The sequence below is a fragment of the Natator depressus genome, chromosome 6, assembly GCF_965152275.1.
Source record: "Natator depressus isolate rNatDep1 chromosome 6, rNatDep2.hap1, whole genome shotgun sequence".
Taxonomy (NCBI): domain Eukaryota; kingdom Metazoa; phylum Chordata; order Testudines; family Cheloniidae; genus Natator; species Natator depressus.
The window spans coordinates 88,637,778-88,660,103 of record NC_134239.1 but is presented as its reverse complement, the minus strand read 5'-3'; the positions used below and the strand labels follow the sequence as shown (position 1 = coordinate 88,660,103).

General features: G+C 50.6%; 2 protein-coding genes across 10 annotated transcripts in view; one reads left to right on the top strand and one right to left on the bottom strand.

The window, feature by feature from the left end:
• The window catches only part of ABCD4 (ATP binding cassette subfamily D member 4), a 31,918-nt gene extending 27,951 nt beyond the window's left edge, over nucleotides 1-3,967 (top strand). For 3 of the 9 annotated variants that reach the window (XM_074955927.1, XM_074955931.1, XM_074955932.1), the window contains one exon: nucleotides 2,024-3,965. In XM_074955927.1, the coding sequence (XP_074812028.1) occupies nucleotides 2,024-2,415 (392 nt within the window). In that variant the 3' untranslated portion in view covers nucleotides 2,416-3,965. Of the gene's footprint in view, nucleotides 1-2,023 lie in introns of all 9 variants that reach the window. The other 6 variants (XM_074955924.1, XM_074955925.1, XM_074955933.1 and 3 more) reach the window with 5 other exon arrangements.
• Nucleotides 1,844-20,388, bottom strand: LOC141989363 (acetyl-coenzyme A synthetase 2-like, mitochondrial). Its single transcript, XM_074955934.1, has 14 exons — nucleotides 19,830-20,388; nucleotides 17,957-18,053; nucleotides 17,541-17,740; nucleotides 16,262-16,437; nucleotides 13,927-14,079; nucleotides 9,620-9,767; nucleotides 8,811-8,948; nucleotides 8,468-8,560; nucleotides 7,877-7,989; nucleotides 7,072-7,198; nucleotides 6,216-6,343; nucleotides 5,085-5,148; nucleotides 4,399-4,520; nucleotides 1,844-4,245 (listed from the first exon to the last, which is right to left on the bottom strand). Exons 1-14 carry the CDS (start codon nucleotides 20,140-20,142, stop codon nucleotides 4,069-4,071), a joined length of 2,049 nt encoding a protein of 682 aa, XP_074812035.1. The 5' UTR covers nucleotides 20,143-20,388; the 3' UTR covers nucleotides 1,844-4,068.
• Nucleotides 20,389-22,326: the final 1,938 nt, after the last annotated feature.

Sequence of the window (22,326 nt, the reverse complement as noted above, 5' to 3'; positions counted from 1 at the left end):
CAGTTTGTTTACCAGGAAATTTCTTACTTGGGGGTGCGTATTCAGCAAGGCTCCCTGAAAGCTCCGTCGGGGACACTTGTAACCCCACTTAGTGCAACATTTCATAGAAAAACATCAGAAGTTACTTTTCAAAGGTTGAGCTTATGGAGGCTCCTCTTCCTCGGCTGGCGGCTGTCATAACCGGGGCCCTGATGTTCAGCAGTGCTACACAACCCACCCTTTGGTGTGGAATTGTGCTCTGGAATCTGAACTTTTGTTTGTTTTCTAGCTCTAATGGTTGGGAAGATAAACTTGAAAACATGACCTGCTCAGAATCCGCACAGTGTTTTCTGCGTAGCAGCAGGCAGCCTGAAATGATAACTCTGAGAGGGAGTATTGTGCTTAGGAAGGAAAAATCAAATGCACAGCTACAAAATGGAGAATAACTGGCTCAGCAGCAGCAAAGGATCTGGGGCCCATAGTGGATCATAAATTGAATATGAACCAACAATGTGATGCATTTGAGAAAAGGCAAATATCCATTCTGGGTGTGTTAACAGGAGTATCATATCTAAGCCATGGGAGGTAATTTTTCTACTCTGCCCTACTCGGCACTGGCACAGCCTCAGCTGGAGTATTGTGACCGGTTCTCAGCACAACAGCTGAAGAAAAATGTGGACAAATTGGAAGGAGTCCAGAGGAGAGCAACACAAATGATAAAAGTCAGGTTGTCTAAACTGTTTGAGGAAAGGTTTAAAAAAAACTGGGCATGTTTAGTCTTGAGGAAAAGAGTGAAGGGGGGAAGCTGATAAATCTTCCAATATGTTAAGGTCTGTTTTTGAGAGGATAGTGATCAGTTTTCTCCATGTCCATTGAAGGTAGGACAAGAAGTAATGGGCTTAATCTGGAGTAAAGGAGATTCATGTTGCTATCAGGAAAAACTAACTATAAGGCTCGTTAAGCACTGGAACAAGTTACCAAGGGACGTTGTGGAATCCCTATCACTGGAGGCTTTTAAAAAGAGATTAGACAAAAACCTGTCCGGGTGATTTGGGTTGACTTGGTCCTGCTTCAGCGCAAGGAGCTGGACTAATTGACAACTTGAGGTCCCTTCCAGCCCTTTATTTCTATGATCTATCCCATTCATCACCTTGGGATGTTGATTCTGAAACCTAAAGATCCAAATGTACCCCTGGCAGCCTTGTTGATTGTTGAGCTGGATGTTTCTGCTAAAGTGAATCACCAATGGAAATGCTTACAGCACGATCCCCAGGCACCAACACCTGCAGCTTGTTTCCTCACAACCCCTGCCACCAGTACAGAAATCTTTGGCATATTGAAAACTAAAAATTATGGAGTCTGTAAAATAAATTCAGTTTAATCTCTAACCAATACCCCAGGGACTCCAGGACTGTAGTATTCATAAACCTCTTCATTTTTAATTTAAGGAAATGGCTGCAGAATTTCCAGTCTGCCCCACCAGCTTGTAGCTGAATTCAGAAACATTGCCACAGAATTGAGGTCCAGTTTGTGGAGTGAATGGCTCTGGGGTTCTAGCTTCCCCAATGTCGCCAGCCCTGGAGACTTTCTCATAGGGGAGACTTTCCCAGATTATAAGGTGTTTGAAGGTTCTTAGGGAAAGAAAAACCCCAGTGATACTCACTGGCATCTGGCTGTGATGGAGGGGGTACATGACGCGAGCTGCATTCTTTTGGCTGGAGTAGGAGTCCTTTTGGGAAGACCAGGTTTCCCCTTCAGCAGATAGTAGCTTTGGGAGCTGGGACCAGCGGTGAACAAAGGTCCCTGCTCTGCTTCTCTGGTACCTTTTGTAGTTTGCCTAAGCGTCCCTCCATGGAGGTTTCAGCCTTGACAGCTCCATGCAGCATGTGAGCAATGTTCTCAACAGCTGCTCAGTCCAGAATCCACACCTATAGGGAAGAGCAGGCTGGAGGGCAGGGATTGGTTGGACTGGCTAGCTAGCCTGAGTGGTTGTAGTCCTTGGATGATGATGCCATGTTGATGGGGCTTTCTGCTTTGCTCTCAGTGTTGGATGAAGCCACCAGTGCTCTGACAGAGGAGGTGGAGAATGAGCTATACTGCACCTGCGCTCAGCTGGGGATGACACTAGTCAGTGTGGGACATCGCACCAGCCTGGAAAAGGTGAGACAGAGAGTGGCAGACCTATTTCCATCAGCAGTGTGGGGCCTGTTAGCTCCTGGACTGCATGTGGGACTGAACAGGGCAGGGAAGGGCAAGTGGATGAATGGGCGAGGCATATGTTGTCAGTGGGTGGATGGCATGGAGTTGGGCAGGGAGGGAGAGAGATGGTGGGGTGTATATCAGTCAGCTCCTGGGGAGGAAGTGGATCCCCCCCCCTTTGAAGCCAAGGCACTCAGTTGTGTGTTGCTGAATTGCAGTTTCACAGTTGGATTTTGAAACTCTCCGGAAGAGGAAGATGGGAACTAACAAGAACCGAGAGAGTGAGGCGGCTCCCAGCCAGTGAGGGATGCTGAAAAAAGTACTGAGGCTTGTGACTGGTTAATTACCCAGGAGCTGCAGAAACTACCTGCGCCACAGGAGATACCTGATTAGTAGAACTGTAGGAACTGCAGAGCCACCAGGAGCCAATAAGTATTCAGGGAGGAAGGTGATTGGTTTCTGGATTTTTACTGAAGGAACCAGGGCTGTCTTTTCTTTCTGCCTGTTGTCCAAACTGCTGCTTGTTGGGTGCTGCTGAGAGTGGAGGCTTCTGTCCCTACCAGAGAGGGGCTTCTCCCCAAACCATTCCCCTGGTATCTGATCCCCTCTTCCTGCCTATCATGGTAGGGCGGAGCAGAAGGAGCCCCACTTCTTGCTGCTTTTGAGAGGGGATAACTTTGGATGGAGTGGGAGAACTTCTGGGTGCCAGGAGAAGGCATCATTTGGTGCTATGCAAAGGCAGGGCCAGTGCTGCCTGCATTTGACTGCAGTGTGATGGTGGCTCAGAAAGGACCATGGTCTCCACAGGGACCATTATCATCTGGGCCTGAGGCTGGAATCTGTTTGGATGGACAGGGCCCATGTCTCCTCATTCTGTTCAGGGCCGTGCTCAGCACATGGTGGATTAGTCCATGGAGTTTGTGTCGTCTCACCCCAGGATGAACCTCACTAGAAGCATTTTGCATGAAAATCCCGGGCCTGTTCGCATGGGGTATGTGTGTCAGCATTCATCAAGCAGCCTGAGCTGGTGCCAGACAGCAGCCGCCACCGCCTCCTGTCATCCTGCACTAGGGCTGGCCTTACAGGTGGGCTATGTGGGCGACTGCCTAGGGCATCGGGGTGGGGGAGGATGCAGCGTCCGAGTGCCACAAGCTGTTGGCGCTGGGCGGGGGGTGGGCAGTGCTGCCCTGAGCTGCCAGCCTTTCTGGGAGGTGCAGGTCAGCCAGGCTCATGCCTGCAGAGCCAGGGGGCCAGCCCCTGGGTCCTCCCTTCCTGTGCACCCACTCTCCTCCTGCTAGGTGTGCAGGGGTGTATGGCCAGGGGAGACCCTGGGGTGAAACTTCTCCTTGTGCAGCCTGGCAGGCACCTGATCCCTGCACCCCATGCTGCAGTTCTCAAACTCCAAAGAAAGGCCGACTCTGTCTGCACCGACACCCCTCCCCCACACAGACACAGTGCTGTGGCAGTGGGTTTGGAGCAGCTGCCGGAAAAGTGTCAGCGATTAGTGTTCTACGTGGACATGCTGGAGCTGGGAGCCATCCTGAAGAGAGGCCTCCAATCTGGGGTTAACCAACCTCCCCCCTCTGCCTCCTTTCTCGTTATCCAGATGCTGGGAGGGGTATGGTGGCTTCTCACTAGGGCCTTCTGCTTCTCAGGGAGGAAGCAGGACCCCCTGCCTCACCCTCACTCCTACTGCCCCCAGACATGGTCACTTCTCAGAGGAGCGGTCTGCTTTGGAGGTTTAGTCCAAGGTCTTCAGTGCTGGTGTAAAAAATAAAAGTCTGATATCAGCTGAATTACTGGTGCCTGCTGATTGGCTTTTTCTAGACTAGGTCCCAAGTTTGATGGGGGTGAGAAGCGTGAAGAAAAGGGGAGCAGAGAGCACTCATGTTACTGGCCCTGCTCCTCCTGCAGGAGGCGCTTGTGTCCCTTGATGATCTCCTCCACAGCCTCGTGGTCATCTAAGGTGGTCAGGTCCCCAAGCTCATCTGCCTTGTCCTCTACAATCTTCTTCAGGACACGGCGCATAATCTTACCTGAACGGGTCTTGGGGAGCCGCTTTGTGACCTGTGGCAGAAAGGAGCAGAGTAAGGGCTGGAGCCCTAAGCTGTATCATCTGGGGCTGGGAGCAGTGGGGAAGGGGCTTCCGCCATGCTGTTGAGACAGGGTTGAGGGCATACAGGGTGCAGTATGGGCAGGAACAGGCCTGCGGGCTGTTACCTGAACGTATTCAGGGCTTGCATATTTTGCAATCTTCTTTGAGACCAGCTCCTTGAGTTCATTGCTCAGCCTCTCCTGAGAGACATCAGTCCCCTTCTTCAGCACAATGAACACATATGCTCCTGGGAAAAGATGGAGTTACTCATCCATGCACCAAGTCATGGTTCAGGGAGATGTCCAGTGCAGGGCTAAGTACTCTGCAGCGGGCTCAGATGCAACCTGAAGTATGATGGGGGTTGAGATGGTGTGTCTGTGACCTAAGTGAATCTCAGATCTCATCCAAACCTTTGTACTGAAGTGGTATCACCAAAGCTGAGACTGTTCCTCTACAGGGCTACAGTTCCTCTACTCCAATGAGGTGGTGGGACCTCCCGCCTGAAGATGTCCTGGAGGGAGTCCTGTGTTGCCTGAAGCTGCAAGCCCCTGCAGTGTAATGCTACCAGAGACTTGCCCCCTTCCAGCCCAAAGCCATGTGGCTCTTGCGGTGACTCCCACCCCACTTTCTGTTGTGTCCTACAAAGCTTACTGTGTGTACCGCAGGGGTGAGTGTGGTCCCTGTGTTCCTATGCCCCAGTACAAGTCAGGTATGCAGTCACCCTGAGAATGACTCCTTCCCCCCACCACTAGCCCTAGCAGCTGTGAAGCCCATTACAGAGATTGCAGTAGCAGGAATCAGAGCCCCTCACCTTCTCCTTTGATCTCATGAGGGAAGGCGATCACGGCTGACTCTGCCACTGCTCTGTGCTGATTCTGGAACAAAACAGGTCTGCATGTCACTTCAGCAGTCCTGGCAGGCTGGCTGCAGCCTGTCCTGCCACACACTGGCCTGGTGTGTGGCAGAGAGATGGGGAGCTCCCAAGGTGGCCTCCATGCCCTCTTCCTACTTACCTGCCACAGCAGAGTGTAGGGAAGAGGCCTGACACCTCTGCTTCCCCTTCCAGCTCGGCTTACCTCTGTGAGTGGCAACTACCCACTCTGCTCCTCCCACCCCTGCTGCAGCAGGACCCAGTAACCTGTTCACAAGATCTCACTGGGTAGTCCCTGCTTACAAACCCAGGGACGTGTCGGCTCCAAAGAGCACTGAGAGACTCCAATCTCATAACAATGGGGGCCTCCAAGGGTTAATAATCCCCTACATTTGCATGATGCCCTGACTTCACCTAGCTGTAGCCTGAGCTCCAAATAAACCTTTATCTCTCCCTTGAGTGCAAGGATAGAGCTGGGGCCTGTGCTGTTAGAACAGCTTAGTTGTGATATTGGAGCTAAATACTTTGCCATCTTGTCTGATGCTGGTGAGGAAAGTGGAACTTACCATAGTGCAGCCCTGTGCTGGGCTTTTTGACAGAAAGGTAAGAAGGCCTGAAGTGTTTGCAGGGAGAAGGGGTTGCCCCCTACCCAGTAAAGCAGCAGGTACATACTCATAGCTGTAGCTAGCTTGATGGAACTTGTGATGGGAAGAGTCCTAATGTGACTTCAGAAACGATGGCTGCATGTTGTGATCACTATCCCAGCTGGGTGGCTCTAGAGTTGGTTGGAAATCAGAGTGGGAGTGGTAGAGATGAGAGAACTGCTCCTTCCACCCTACCTGCTCCAGGTAGGGCTTCTGCCCCATTCCCTACAAGGCCTCCTGCTGGAGCAGAAAACTCAGGCATGATACCAAGGTGCTATGTTCACTCAGTGTTTCATGGCTTCTTTACTTGGAGCCCCCCATGCCCCTGCTCTGCTCCCTGAAGAGGCTCTCCCCACCTCAGCTCTTTGGACTTGCTTATAAACTAGGGGTCAGATGTTTGCCACTTCTTTCTGCCCAAGCCTCTTACCACAATATCTTCCAGCTCTGCGGTGCCTAGCCTGTGCCCGCTGACACTGATGACATCGTCCAGACGTCCTGTCAGCTGGTAATATCCTTGGCTAGTACGATAGGCTCCATCTCCCGTGAAGAAAAATCCTGTGATGATCAGAACCATGAGAGTCTCTCACAGCTAGCCCATGCTAGCTGCACCCTCTTCCCATTACCTCCATGGCTTAGGTACACCCCTCCCCACATCAACACCATCCCCCCTGTATACTATGCCCCCCCTTAAACTCACAGCAGAGGGACTTCCCTACCCCCAGTCAACCTCATGACTTCTCCCAGCTCTACAGCTCAGGGGCATTCTCCGTTACCACCCTTAATTCTGGGGTGCATGCTCATTGCTGGACTAGCCCCATTCCCACAAGCCTGGGACACATGCCACAGTGCAGCCCTCCATAGTCTGGACACTCTTCTCTTCCCTTTCTCTCATTGCTACAGGAGCTGACATTATCATTTGTATTACAGAAGCAACTGGTGGTCCCCACTGAGATCAGGACCCCTTTGTGTTATATATACACACATAGTGAGGAGCTGTCCCTGTGCCAAAGAGCTTATGTTCCGAGTAGATGAGACAGGCAATGGGTGGAAGAAAGGAAGAGCCATCTCCATTTTACAGATGGGGGACTGAGGCACAGAGAGACTACATGACTTATCCAAAGCGTTGCAGTGAGTCTGTTGGAGCCAGGAATGTAACCCAGATCTCCCATGTGCCAGTCTAGTGCATTTGCCATAAAACCCTTCTTCATGTGGCTCTAGAAGCACTCAGTCTCCAATCCATGATCAGCTGTGCGCCTTCCTCTGTCCTTCCCTGCAAATCCTACCTGGGTAAGGCATCAAGTAGGTTTCCAGAAATCTCTTGTGGTCATTGTAAATTGTCCGTGCCATTCCTGGCCAGGCCTGAGAGATGCAGAGGGCTCCAGAGATGCCGTTCTCTGTTAGGACGTTTCCCTGGAAAATAATACCCTTTGTCATGACTGGGGCTGAGGGTAACCTCCATGCTTAGGCTTGGGTCTAGTTTTACCTGCCACATCCCCACCACAACCTTCTGACTGGGAGAGACATGGAGAGCAGTGGGGGAGGATCTAGTTCACACCACCCGCAGGGAGATGATGTGCATGTGTAGCCCACTCTGCTGCTTAACACCCGGTATTGGTCCATTGCTTCTGACAGAAGCCAGTTCTCACTCAGGCCCAGCCTGTTCTATGCCCTTGTCCAGATCTTCTTCCCCTAGTGTGTTCCAGGCTCCCTGGGCACTGGCATATAGCTACAGCTATGACTGTAAGTCTAGCATGGCATCCGTTCAGTTACTGAGGAGCTGGAAACCACTGTTCCAGAAAATACATTTGTAGCATTTCTGAGGCGAGCCTCCAAACTTCTCCCAGGACAGGGTGCTATAGAGAATGGTGCAGGAACACAGGCTGAGATGTCAAGGGGTTGCTACCAGCTCCCTTGCTGCAGTTGCTCAAAATAGGAGGATCTGTGGGGAGTGGGACATGACCTTGGGGGTGGGGGTGTGTGGAAGACAGGTGCAGCTTGCAAGTCCTCTACTTCCAGCCTCTGCCTGCTAGAGGGGACAGTATGGGAACGTTGGCTAAGAGAACCTCTGGACTGATGGTTGTAAGTTACCTTGTCATCCAGGAGGGCAGGGCTGATCCCAAAGAGTGGTCTCATGGCCATGCCTGGAAGAATCTCATCTCCAGGGCTGGATGGACGGGGAGAGATACAGATGCCTCCTGTTTCTGAGGTAAATGTAATGGTGACACCCATGAAATTAGGTCAAAGCGAAAGCCGTGGAACACTGCTAAGAAATCCACCTTCCCCCCTAAGTCTTGCATGGTTAATGCAGCTGCTTCCGTGCCCATGCAGGGGTTGCTGTAGGCAAAGCTCTCTGCTGTCTGGAGGTGGCTGGAAAAGATTGTTAATTAGAGATGGAAAGTCTTGCTCATCTAGTCCAGCGCTGGATTGGTCCCTACCGTCTCTTCTCCAGGTTAAATAAATTATAGGATTTAAAATTAACTGTCTGACCTGTGGTAGGGCCAAAAGGCTCCCTGTGCTGGGCACTTGGCTACAATTGGCCATGCACATCTATGGTGATGTCTAAATAATAATTGCCCCAATCTGAACAATCCCAGATAGGTATTACATCTCCTAAGATGGGGAGATGACTGGGGAACTGCTTAAGTGCCTGTAATGGGAGGGGTCTTCTTTGTTTCTTACCAGTTTGCCACCATGTGTCAACTACTGGGCACCGTGCATCCCCAACCACGTTGAAGTACCACTCCCACGCTTCTGAGTTGATGGGTTCTCCCACTGCAAGGGGAAAGGGAGATGAATCGTGTTTAAGGGACAATTCAGAAAAATCTTTCTCCTTCCGTTTTCCTTCGACATACTGGCTTTATCAAGATCATGGACCTGGGCCAACTAACAGGCCTTCTCCTTGGTGGTATATTCTCTCTCACTGCGAAGTACTGACCCAACACACACCTCTAATCCAGCCCACTACTGAACTGAGTCTGAGATTGATAGTCTGGTCAGCCCTGAACCATCACCTGGTACCAACCTGATCCAAGGGTCTTGAGGGAAGATCTGTCATATCTCTTTACCCACTCGTCCCCATATCTCAGCAGCAAGCGAATTGCTGTGGGTGCTCCATAGAACTGATTAATTCGTAGCCTCTCCACTGTTTCCCAGTAACGCCCTGGAATAGGAAACTGGGCCAGTTACCTCTAGAATTGGCTCATTCACCTGATCCCAATACTTTCCTTGCTTCCATACCCCTGCTGTAGCCAGGCCAACCTAGCTCAGGGTAAACACCAGGAGCAGCAGCAGTGGCTCTTTCCTTCCTTGAGAGCCCTTCCTGATAAGCATCTCCACAGCGCTCTCTGCGGCAGGGAAGGGCACAGCTAGCATCCCCCTCAGGACCCTACCACGTGGAGGTGACTTCCCAAACATGTAATACACAAGAGACTACTCCAGAGAAGGAGGGATTTGCTCTTCTCCTTACTGCTCCACCCATGAATAAGATGGTTTCCTACCACCTCCCCTGGGGTGTGAGAGGAATTCAGTGTGTTCTTCAGCTCCACACAGGGACTCAACTCGTGCCATGGTGGCAGGAGTCTTTGGTATGTGGGCTGAGATGGGAATTAATTTCAGGCCTCTCTCTCTTCTGTATAGAGCGTCCAGGGTCACTTCCCTGCTTGCCAGAGATTTCAGAGCAGGGTTACATTCATGCATTTCTAATAGCTTCTTACAGTTCTAGCAGAATGGCTGCCAAGCATTTTTGAAGAAGGATCCTTGGTCCCTCAGCCCCACAGCCTCTTTCGGCTGCCCTTCCCTGAGGCCAGGGCTCTTCTGAACCTCATTACTCACCAGGATTGGGGTACACTGGAGTGCTCTCAAAAAGGACTGTGGTACCTCCGTTGCACAGAGGGCCGTACACCACATAACTGTGCCCTGTGATCCAGCCGATGTCGGCTACGCAGCCAAAGACATCCCCATCGTGGTAATCAAACACATACTGTGCAAAAAAAAGAAGAGCGCAAGAGCTATAGCCTGGAGTCAGGGCCCCTCCTACCACAGAGGTTGCCAGAGCAGCTCTTGTGTGGGAGAGATCTGTAACTAAAGTCTCCTGTCTCTGCCAGCCTTGTCTTCCCCTTCATAGATGCCAAGGCCAGAAGGAGCCATTGTGATCACCTCACCTGCCCTCCTGTGTAACACAGGCCATAAAACTTCTCCCAAATAATGCCTAGAGCAGGTCTTTTAGAAAAAACATCCCATCTTGACTTAAACATTGCCTTTGATGGAGAATTCACCACAGGCTTGGCAAATTGTTCCAATGCTTAATTACTGTTCAAAATGTACACCTTATTTCCAGTTTGAATTTGTCTAGCTTCAACTTCTAGTTGTTGGATCATGTTGTACTTTTCTCTGCTAGACTGAAGAGCCTATTATAAAATATTTGTTCCCCGCGTGAGTACTTATAGACTGTCATCAACTCACACCTTAACCTTCTCTTCAATCTAAATAGATTGAACTCCTTGAGTCTATCACTGTAAGGCATGTTTTCTAATTCTTTAATCATTCTCATGGCTCTTCTCTGAACCTTTTCCAATGTATCAACATCCTTCTTGAATTGTGGACCACAGAACTGGACACACTATTCCAGCAGCGGTTGCACCAGTGCCAAATACAGAGGTAAAATAATCTCTCTACTCCTACTTGAGATCCCCTTGTTTATCCCAAGATGCCATTAGTTCTTTTGGCCATACTGTCACACTGGGAGATCCTGTTCACCTGATTATCCACCATGACTCCCAAATTGTTTTGAGTCACTGCTTCCCACCCTCTCTGCTACACCCATCTGTCACCGCTTGTCCCTGTTTAGCCTGTAAGCAGGGACTGGCCTATTTTGCATTTGCGCAGCACCCAGCACAATGGAGCCGTAGTCCTGGTTAGGGCCCTGCTGAAAAAGAAATAAATAACTAAAGCAGGTTCAGTCCTGTGCTGAGGAAAGGAGCCAGGGTCCTGATGCAAATTCAAACAAGCCAGTTCCCATTACTACTAGAGTCAACACTTGAGGACTGTCAGGAACTCCAGAAGACCCTTCCAAAGGTAGACTTGGCAACATGATGTCAGATGAAATTCACTGTTGGCAACGGCAAGGGCATGCTTGTTGGAATGAATCATTTGGACCACTCCTTCACATTGCTGGATTCTAAATTGACTGGGACCACTCACGGAAAAGAGCTACTCTTGTGCAAACAAGTTATTAGGCTGTATAATGAATTGAACTGACCATGTGATACTGCCATTAGACAAATCAACAATAAGTTCATAGCTGGAGTTGTGTTCAGCATTGCTTGTCACTTCACACACAGGTACAGTAGAAATAGAAATGAGTGGAGGCCTAGAAGACTTCCCTAAGAGGCCAGACTATTTAGTTCAAAGAGGAGATGAGTCAGAGGGGATGTGACAGTGGTGTATCGATTTGCCAGTAAAAAAAAAAAAAAAAAGTTTCTTTCCACTTGCCAGCCCTCAAACTCCCCGGTGAGCAGAACTGGGCTCCTTCCACCTCACAACACTCTCTAATAAAGACAAATAGTTGCACTGCTGCTCTGCAAGCCAAACTAGATTCCAACCCCTCTCTTCTTGCGGCGTTGGCTCTGCAGGGCTAGCAGGCAGACACCCCTCTGTCCCTCTCCGCAAGGTAAGCCTGGCTCCGCACCAGCACAGGGAGCCGGAGTTCAGACCTTGCTATTTTCCACACCCTCTCATTTCATTGGATGTAGGGGGAGGGACAGAATGTCCTAAAGTAACTGGATAGCAGGGCTGGCCCTGAGAGTGAAACCTGTATTTTACTTGGGCCTGGCTCCTCTTACTCCATTTCCCGTCTGTTTCCCACCAAGCAAGTTTCCCAGTGTAATGTCTCTTGGAAGCCCTTTGTTCCTTGGCGGTTGCTCTGGGATCCGCCATTTCCAACAATACTTTAAAAGCCTTTCATCCCTTACTAACATGCTCTAGCTGCCATTAGGTTTGCTGTGGCAATGCTCCAGCAGCTCCCCACAAAGTGGGCCCTGCTGACAGGAGGGTGACAGATGAGGATTCCAGGGGTGAGGAAGGCTCTGGTGTGTTTGTAATGGAAACTCGCTGTCCTCTGAGCTAGTCTCTGTTTAAAGTAACAGAGTATTCAAGCAGCAGCAGCTTGCTGAATCCACCCAGGGAAAACGAGCAGGAATTCATTCCAGCTCTGGTCATGTTTTCCAGAGCAGCTGGAGCTAAAGTGGCCGTGTGTTGGAATTGGACAGTGCTGCCTGATTCCCACATTCCTGTCCTGGGACAACATCCATTGCTTTGTTCTGTGTCAAATCACTGGCTCCCTGATTTCCACATGTCCCACCCCCAGGCACACAGGGCATTTCAGACCTAAGTCACCAGATCTGGCCTCACATGAATACTAGATGCACCAAGGCTAGGACTGGAGCCCTCTGGTAAGAGAGCCTGGGTGGAGGTGTGAAGGTCCCTGGATCAGGTATAGGGGGAGCTTGCCCATGGCTAAGGAGCCCACACTGAGGTGTTTAGAAAGGGACTTGTCTCATGAGAAGCCAGAAGGGTGGCTCTTGTGTAAGACCGACAGGTCCTGGTGGTCAGTGGGCAGGATTGAACCTGGGAGCTTAGTGCATGAGCGTCTACTGCATGAGCTAAAAGCCACATGGCTGTTAGCTAAGGCTGTAGAGCAGACTCATTAATCTGTCTCTCTCTCTAAGTGGTCTTGGTGCCACTAGATGGGACAGAACACCACACCCAGGAGGTGTGTGGGTTACACTTGGAAGCTGTTTGCTTGGTGAATTGTCTCAAGCAATGGACTTTTCCCCACTTCCGTTGGGGGGCTGTTCTGCAGCCCAGTACTGCGCTGTCTCAGGAACACGAGTGTGGCTCAGCACGTGAGCTCCCAGCAGCTCAGTCTCCAGCTCTCTCTCATGTCTACACAGCAAAAAACCAACAACCCCGCGGCAGTGAGTCTCTGCACCTAAGTCAATGGGTGCCCAGTGCTCACGCTACAGCACTAGAAATAACCATGTAGACATTCATGCTCAGGCTCTGAAGCCCGGGGGAAGAGGGTGGGTGTCAGAGCCTGAGCTCCAGCCTCAGTGGGAATGTCTACACAGCTAGTTTTAGTGGCGTGGCATGAGCCTGAGTCTGTATACCCAGGCTCTGAGACTCGCTGCCGTGGGGTTTTTCCCCCCAAGTGTAGATGTATCTTCAGAGGTCTTGCCTACAGGCAACCTAATGACTGGAATAAAATCTGGGACATTGCTGTCTGTTTTAGGGGCTTCCTCTTCCCAAAGCTACCTCTGCTCCATTGAAGTATGGACCCCTCTCTTTAGTGCTCTGGGGGCTCTCTTCAGGAGCAGAGCTTTCACTCTCATGTATGCTTGGGGGTAGTTGAAGCTCAGAACACAGGGGAGAGGGGGCTTGGAGATCTCTCGCTCTCTCTCTCTCTGTAAGTATATCCTGTATTCCCCATTGCCGGCCTGTAAGCAGGTTGCTGGCTAAACTGCAACAGAGCTTATGCAGAGAAGGAAAAGGCTGGAATATTTCTGTAGGATACCAGCCATTTCTCCCTCTCCATCCCCTGGAATAAACTGGCTGGGTGCCTGAGCAATGCTTTTCTCTGTGGGCAGAGCACCCTCCCTGAACTGATTGGCTCAGGGCATGGTGAGGACAGAAGAAGGAAAAAACAAATGTTTAGACATAAATGACTGTAAATATAAAACCTGTGTCTTGCTGGTGTTTGCTGCTCCTCCCCCCCTTTCTACCTCACTTGTCATCTTGGCAGCTCTTTGAGGCATAGACCGTCTCTTCCCAAGGGTTGGAGCAGTGCCCAGCAGAACAGGGCACCCAGGTCTACCTGGGGCCTCTGGGTGCTACTATAAGTAATGAATAATTGACCTGCTCTAGAACATGCACTGGTGCCCCCTGTTGCCTGGACTCAGTCCTGCTCCGTTCCTAGTAACCGTCTTGCTCTCCAGCAGCTGGACCCCTAATAACATTAGCAGCTCCCAGATTGTGCTTTAGCTCAAATAGTAGAGACATGGTCTTGTCATCATAGCTTGGTAGTTCTGCTGCCTGTACGCCTTGACCCGACGTCCCCGGTGTCTGTGTCTAGGCCTCGTTACCTTGTGTGTGATGGCAGCATAGAGCAAGTATCCTGCCTGGGAGTGGACCAGCCCCTTGGGTTTGCCAGTACTGCCTGAGGTGTAGAGAAGGAACAGCAAGTCTTCACTCTCCATGGCAGCAGGCTCACAGCATACATCCTCTTTCATCATTTCCTATGACACAAAGCAGAGAGGTTCTCACTCAGCTCCAGGATCTCCTCACAGCCCCCAGATTTCCCTCCATTCTCCCCACACTTGCTCTGACCTTACATTTCATTAGTCATTTACTAAGCCCAGAAGAGCTGAATGGAAAGCATTGTATACGTCAGAGAAATGAACCCCACTGTGGCTTATTCCTCCGCTGCCTGGTGACGGGCCGGCGCTGCTTGGCAGGGGGATAGCACTGCGGAGGCTGGGACAGCACTCTAGCAAACCAGATCCTAACCCCTCTCCCCACATTCAGGCTCTTGAATCCTGTTGCTTCTTCCTTCCTACATTTCTCAAGTCCATCCCTTCCTCTCCTTCCCTATGGCTAACGTCTCGTCCAATTGGTCAATTCTCATCTTCGTTGCTGCAGCCTCTGCCGCTCTTGCTTCCCTGCCTGATCCTCTCCAGTACATACCAGAATGGGTGCTGCCACTGTGACCATGCCACCCACCTCTCTTCAGAGCCCTTCAGTGTCTTCCTTTCACCTTCCACATCTGGTTTAAGGTCCTTTTCCTCCCGCTCACAAGGCCCTACAGAACGCTGCCCCATCAACATCTTCGCTCTCATTTCCTCAGCTTCCTAGTCATGTCTTTGCATCTTCTTCTATGCTGCCCTTAAGCTTTGAATTCCCTCCCACTCCCAAACGCTCACCCCTCTTCATTCAGCTGGCTCCTTAAAACGCAGAACTACTCTGGAAAGTGACTATCAAAATGGCACCAGTGGGGCCAGTGTTTATTGTTTTTCACTCTTGCCAGATCAAGTGTGCTGTGTTCAAGTAAACGGAGGGGTTCTCTTCCACATGCTGGCACCACAAACTCCCCGTGGGTTCTGAGGGTCAACCTGGCTCTTGCTGGCTCAGGCATCACCACCAGTAATAACGATTCTGCAGTTGGGGCGCACTTAAAAATTCTGCTGAGGCCCTGTCCAGAATAGACTCCAGCTCCCTCTCCCAGGCCTGTGTAGCCAGCAGGAGTAAAAGGCTGTAATCACTGAGCCAGCAGCTCTAATGCCGAACCCTGCCACAGAGCAGATCTCCTGAGTAGGAAGAGGCCATTTGTTCCTGTCACTTTTCTCACCATAACAGAATTCTGTGAGAAGCCTTCTCATGTTAATTAGGTTATTTGTTGAGCACAGACAGTGAGCTCCGCTCTGTACAAAACATGGTGGAGGCAGTTGTTCTGAACCCAGGAGCTAACAACAAAATACTTCTTCAGCAAGCATAAGTGCTGCTACCCTGAGGTCTGACCATCATTGGGTGCATTGTGCCTCACTAGGAGCGTAAACACCAAGAGAGACAGCCCGCGTCACTGTCTAGGCCAGGGGTAGGCAACCTATGGCACGTGTGTCAAAGGCAGCACGTGAGCTGATTTTCAGTGGCACTCACACACCCCGGGTCCTGGCCACCGGTCCGAGGGGCTCTGCATTTTACTTTAATTTTAAATGAAGCTTCTTAAACATTTTTAAAACCTTATTTACTTTACATACAACAATAGTTTAGTTATATATTATAGACTTACAGAAAGAGACCTTCTAAAAATGTTAAAATGTATTACTGGCATGTGAAACCTTAAATTAGAGTGAATAAATGAAGACTCGGCACGCTGCTTCTGAAAGGTTGCCGACCCCTGCTCTATGCCTTGTATAGCACTGACTGCTAGGACTGCCGTCAGTAAATGTGACTGTGTGCCCCACCCAGACTGGAATAGAAGGGTACTGCAGGCCAGGAATAAGGTGCCTGGACAAAGCTGTGTGGAGAGCCCAGGGCTGGAATAGCAGGGCGTGCTACAGGCCAGGTCTGAGGTACACGTACAGATCGTTTTCAAGGTCTTGCCCACACTATTGCAGGCTCTGGTTAGTGCTGCCAGCCCCTGATGTTACACAGAGAATATTGTGTCTCCAAGAGCTCCCCACATTAACTCATTCATTCATTCTGGAAAGCAGGGCAACTGTTGTTGGGAAGGTTCCTGGCCTGGGCATTAAGCTTCGGACCATGACACTATTACCCCAGAACAATGTCCCCAGTGCAACTAAGTGCAAACAGGGTCCTTTGGGCTGGGCTGGAAACCCACCCCCACCACTTCTCCTGATTCCCTAGAGCAGATGTCCTACCCTAGGGGGAAGTTGGTGGTAGCTCCACATGGCATCTCACCTCCTCCAGAGGCACATCCAGTTCTGACATGGGAACCTTTTGCTCAGTCCTCATGGAAACCAGAACTCGCTTCACCAGTGGGCACGCATGCACGGCCTGGTCCACTGTCTGCTTCAGCTCAATAACCTTGCCCCCCCTCAGCCCCTGATTCACAGTGATCACTGTCTCTGACTGCGCTGAAGAGGGCAAAAGAGAAGAAAATGAACAGCAGCATGATCAGCCCTTCCCCTCAGCCCAGCTGCCCCTCTGCCCTCCATCATTATTACCAGGATGTCTAGCGCCCCCTCCCCCCCGGCTCCAGACACACATCTAACCCTGCCCTGCCCCACATGCCTTTTCTCTCTCCTTCCCCCTCCCATCTCCAGTTTTCATGGCCTCTCTTTAAAATAAGAGCAGCAGTTTTAAACTCTTTCTTTCCCATTAATGTGTCCCATTAAGTCACATACAACTTGATGAGAGGCAGCACTCCAGGCCCTTGCTCCCTCTGTTGAGGCAGAGAACTCAAGCCCCCACACCAAGAGAGGATGGCCTGACAGACCCTGCTGCTCTAGGAGCTTATTTTTAAAATGCTGAATTTGATGAAGCCGGGCATAGCATCCACTGGGCTGGAAGAGGCTTCTAGTGAGACCTAGTGAATAGCCTTGCACCATGGGAGGCCCTCTACTGGGATACAGTATTTAGTCCTCTCCTCCCTGCCGTGCATCATCATGGCAGGATTTCTTAATCATCCCTGATAGGGCAGGGGATGTTTTTCCTTAAAGAGGTCCAAGGAGCAGCATTCCAGCACCGTCCCTTGGCAGCATGTGCCACTGCTGAGCTCTGCTTAGGGTTAGAGAGCGTCTCTGAATATTGAACCTGAACTTCCCTGGCTGCATCTTAAGCCTCTTCCTTCCAGGCCTGCCCGTGGGAATGAGCGATCCCTGTGCAAACCGTTTCATCTCCCTCAGTCGACTTCCTGGCTGCAGCTTTTATTTTCCAAACCGTCTCTCAGGGCAGGGCTTGTCTGTAGCTACAGCTTGTGGGGAGTTGTGGTGATGTTCTTGGGTGGCCTGAGCATGTGATCCAGGGCCCACTTGTTTCCTCCACTCCCTCAGGCCACTCTCTCCTCCATGGCTGGAGGAGTAAGAATGCCGGGGCCAGGAAGCTTTGGGCACAATCCCCACACCCTCAGCCCCACTGGTCACTGAAGCTGACAGGGGTTTATATTGTTCTCCAAGGGGCCAGGCTGAAGGGACAATTTGTGTACAGAGCACCTATCAGTTGTGAAGAAGGCTCTTACCATCCCGGATCCTGTCAGCTAGAGCCTCGGAGCTGAATCCGGCAAATACCACAGTGTGTACGGCTCCTATCCGGGCACAGGCTAGCATGCTTGCCACAGCCAGAGGGCATGGGGGCATGTAGATGGTGACTCGGTCACCTTTTTTTACTCCCTGTCGTTTCAAGGTGTTTCCCAGACGGCAGGTCAACTCAAGCAGTTCTCTGTCCAAAGAAACCAGCTTGTAGTTAGAAGCTCTCCCATCCCAGAAGCCTCTCTGAAGTGGGAACAGATGGGGCTAGCTTCCCTTCCCTTCCCTTCTGGGAGCCCCGCAGAGCTGGAGATAAATGACTCTGGTCCCTTAATCAGATAAGTAACCATACCAGCCCTCTGTGCTCAATTCCTCCAGCTCAGGGCCCCTTGATGGGGTAAGTACTGACCTGTATGTAACCCGAACTTCTTTCCCAGGCTCATCTTTCTCCCAGATCAGGGCCACTTTGTTTGGGGCTATATGGACATGTCGATCCAGACAATTCACTGAAAGAGAAGATTGACTGTCATTACCCTCTCAGCTATTTTCAATTCTAGTAAAGCCAGTGCTCGCCACTTCATTTTCTGAATACAATCAGGGTGGCTGCATTGTAAGTTTGATTGTTATTCAACCCCTTAAACCACATCATTGCTAGCACCAGCTATCAGGTCAGAAGCACCACCCCAATCCCACTCCCACACCTTCCTCCCTGCCACACCCATGACCATCCTCATCATCCTTACTTGCAATCTGCACATTCCTAACCAGAAACTGCCCCCAAACACCCTGAGTAACCATAACAGCCCTCTGCACTCCTCCTTGGTGGCTCTCTGAGTGCCTCATGAATATTAACTCAGTCATTTCTCAGCAACCCTGTGTGGCAGGTAAGCAATCCACAGGGAACACTACACCTCCCACTGAAATGCAGCTGCCTCTTTAGTGGAATGAGGCAGCTATTAAACAGTGACAGCAGCACTCCAGGAGGCAGTTTAGGACAGGAAGTGAGGAGCACTGCAGGGGGAATGTAGGGAAGTAGAATGCAATCACCTGAGATGGAATAGGGCCAGAACTCTGGGAGTACGTAGAGTTCCTTGGAATGTTGAATGACCACAAGCGGTCAAGACCTTGGTTTTAAATCTTATCCCAAAGTGGGCTCCTCTGAAAGCACCAGTGTTGCCAACACTTGTAGTTTTATTGGGAGTCTAATTACATATGTTGTTCGTTGTAGAGCTCCAGCTCCCAGAGTTGTGATTAGGTGAGACTTTCAGCTTTCATTTAAAAAAAAATTAATTTCTCTCCCTCATGGTTCCAGAGAAAAGCTTGAAAATCTGACCCCTAAAGGCTCAAAAACCAGAAGGCAAATAAAAAAGGAACTAAAACTTATTTTTGAAATCTCATGATTTTGGGGGGCCTGACTCACGATTTTTGAGTGATTGGGGTTGGCAGTGCTGCTATCTAGCGCTGTGAAGAGGCACTCGTTGATAATGGATAAGGGAAGAGCACTAACTTCTATTTGATGACCTCAGCAGTACATCGGTGCACCTTTGAGGACTCCCACAAAAGGGTACTGACCAGGCCCAATGACACAGCTTGCGAGAGCAGCTAGGCTCACAGCACATGGTGGTCCAGCTGTATTCACACATCCTAATGAGACACACTTGCTCCCCTACAACCAATCACATTCCTACACACCTACCACACACAGCCAATTGGAACGTTCCTAGCAGGCGTCCTCTGGCTGAACTTGTGCCTGGATCTGAGAGACCATCCCTCATTTGAACCCTTTTACCAGACCGTGCTGCTCAGCTCTACCTCCCTAGTTTTTCTTCAAGTGAAAGTGTTGGATTGAGTGGCACCGTTGAGCACTCCCGGATTTGTGTGTGAGGAGAATAAGACTGGGAACAAACACGCCAGGGAAAGTGGGGGTCAGAGGCAGGTGCTGTCCTACACTCACACCCTCGCTCTCTGACACACGTTCTTCCCTTGCCTTCCTCCCTCTTTGGTGTCTGTTCCTCAGACTATTCCTCTCAGTTTAGGATTTCCACATGCAGGGGAAAGACAGATTGGTGCACTTCCAAGAAAGCGTTTAAAAATAGAAAGCTAATTCTTGCTGCCATAGAACTTCCCCAGTAGCAACTGGCTAACAGAAGGAATTAAAGGTGAGTGCATTCCCAGGAACAGACTCATGAGACTGAAAAGGATCCATCCTGAAGATGCTGGGACCAGGTGGGTTCCCCAAGAGGCCAGCAAACTAGGGTGGGGACGTCTGGCTTCCTGCTTACCTGCTACATTCAGTTGTCCTCCCAGGAACCAGGACACCCAGCCCTGCTGTAGATTACAGTCTTGTACAGAGTGAAAAGGATTAATCCACATGAGTCGGTTTCTCCCTAGAGCTCCCCAGAATTCATCTGCCTGCTCCACTGACACCTTGTACAGCCCTGGGTGGTCCCTTGATCCAGGGAACGCTGCAGCTTCTGGCATATATGCAGTCAGGGGCCCGCCACTCCAAGCTCTAGCTATTCCAGAAGAAAAGGGTCCTCTAGAGGATTGACAGAAGACTTTTAGGCAGCAAGCCCTAGGAAGCAGCCAGGCCATGATCCAGGGTTGCAAGAGAGATCCCCAACTCTGCAACAAGCAGGAAATGGTCCTCAGAACTCTGCTTTTCTTCTTTAGGTACAAAACTCAGGCTAAGTGCTTTCAGTCTGCCCTGGAGCCGTGGCGTTGAACGGGAAGGAGTGGAGTGTTAGCTGGGTCTCTCTCTGTCCATCAGATTATAAATCTGCACTCAGCAGACAGCTCAAGAGGTGCGCCGTCTCTTCCTGACACGCTTTCTCGCCTGTTCCAGATGGATACATGAAAAGGAAATTCAATCCCTTCTAAGGGAGGAAAGGGGGTGGGCTGTAGGAATGTTTGACTGGAATAACCTTCATGCTAATCTGAATTCTATGACGACTGCTCTTGCACTGAAGCCAGAACTGGCTGGTGATTGTATTCTCAGCAGCCGGAGCAATCCAGGCTGGCCTGTGTCACCTTACACTTTCCCTTTGTCCTGTCACTAACCTGCCCTTGCTTAGAGGTTGAATGGAACAGTTTGCCTGCTAGATTGATCTGGCCCCACCCAAGCCTCCTGCCTATCTGCTCCGCTTGAATTCTTTTCCCAATCTCACTTTGTGCCTCCCCCACTCACGCTGCCCCCTGTACCTGTAATTATTTCCCTTCCTTTATGTTCCAATGACCTCACTCTCCTCAGTCAGAATCCTCCTGAAAATACTCTTCTGAAGTCTTTCAGCCACAGTCCACCGCAGAACTATGGGTCTATTATGAGTCTATGAAAATGCTTTGCTGACTGAGATCACACCTTCAGCTGGTCACTCAAGGGGACCTGGGCTGTTTGTATACACTCTCTGGGGCGGGGACCGTGCCTTCCTCTTTATTGTCATTGCTATTTATGCCCTGCCACAGCATGCCCAGAGTTTTACTGGCAACTGTAAAAATGAGATCCTTGTCCCAAGGGGCTTCCCATCTAAAGTTGGGCTGAAGAGACACAGCCAGATTCTGATCTGCACCTCCCTGGAGATGCAACACCAAAGGCGAGGGCCAGGCAAAAGTGGCTTCAAGCACAGCTCCTGGAGTAAGTTACAGCAGTCCCTAATTGCACAGCAGCATTGTATAGCTGCCCAGGGATGGTCCCACAGCCCAGAATAACCAGAGCTCAAACTACCCTGGCCACTCCCCTTTCTAGCCACTAGCTGCACCCCAACACACTTCTTCTGAGAGCAGCGTAGGGCCCTGTGTTGCTCTTTTGCTAGGGGAATGCCCCCAGACCGGGGTTTCCAATCCCTTTGCACCAGCGGACAGCATCAATGGGCCATAGTGGGACCAAAATCTAGCCTACAGTGAAAGGATAACAGACATGGAGGGTGTGAAGAATAGCCCAATAAAGAAAAGAGGGGTCCCTACCCTCCAAGTCCCAGATTCCTATGCAGAATGAGAGAAAAAAGCTAGTTGCATCTGAGATGGTTTTGTTTGGGTTTTTGGCACTCTCACTGCAGGGGGTGACGTAGCTTCTAGGATTTGTAGAAAGACAAAGGTTTCAATGAGTAGAGCCTGGTCATTTGGTGCAAGACCACGGAAACTGTTTCAGGGATTGGGAGACGGGGATGGAGGCTTGCCTGGAGGATGGGGAATAGCAGGAAATGAGCCCAAGATGGTGCTAGAGCAGAAATGCCGCACAAGGAAATTTGAAAGGGAGTCTGTGTGTTCAAGTGACAGCAGAGGGGCAGTGAGATGAGATATAGGGAGGCCAGGGAGGAGGAGGTGGGAGAAGTCAGATGAGAGAGAAGGCCAAGAGATAGAGCAGCTTTGAGTGTTCATGGTGGATCTCAGAGATGTTGCAAAGGAAGAACTACCAGGATGTGCTGACAGCCAAGCCCCTGGATGTGAGTGAAATTCTCTGGCCCATGATATGCAGGAGGGCAGACTAGATGGTTTAATTGTTTCTTCTGGCCTTAAATCTATGAAAGGGAAGAGAGGAGGCAGCTATGGCACTCAGATGTGATTCTGGGTGTTGGGAGGACAGTGGAATCCCAGTGATTGCAAAGGAATGACCGTGTGTACAGCACCAAATGTATTGGCAGCAGCCCCCAGTCCCGCAACAGTGAAGGGGCCTTCCCTGGAGCCCTAAGTCTCCACATAGTCTCTACTGGTACCATGAGGGGCTGAATCCCTGTCAACCATCTCCTTCCAGGTGCATCCAGGCTCCCAGGAGGCAGAGAACCC

Coding starts and splice junctions, on each gene's coding strand:
- LOC141989363 (XM_074955934.1), bottom strand. CDS start 20,142: ATGGCCTGGCTGCTTCCTAGGGCTTGCTGCCTAAAAGTCTTCTGTCAA. Junction 8,949..9,619: donor TCCAGTGTACCCCAATCCTG/GTGAGTAATGAG, acceptor TTCCTATTCCAG/GGCGTTACTGGGAAACAGTG. Junction 4,521..5,084: donor TCATGAGATCAAAGGAGAAG/GTGAGGGGCTCT, acceptor ATCTTTTCCCAG/GAGCATATGTGTTCATTGTG.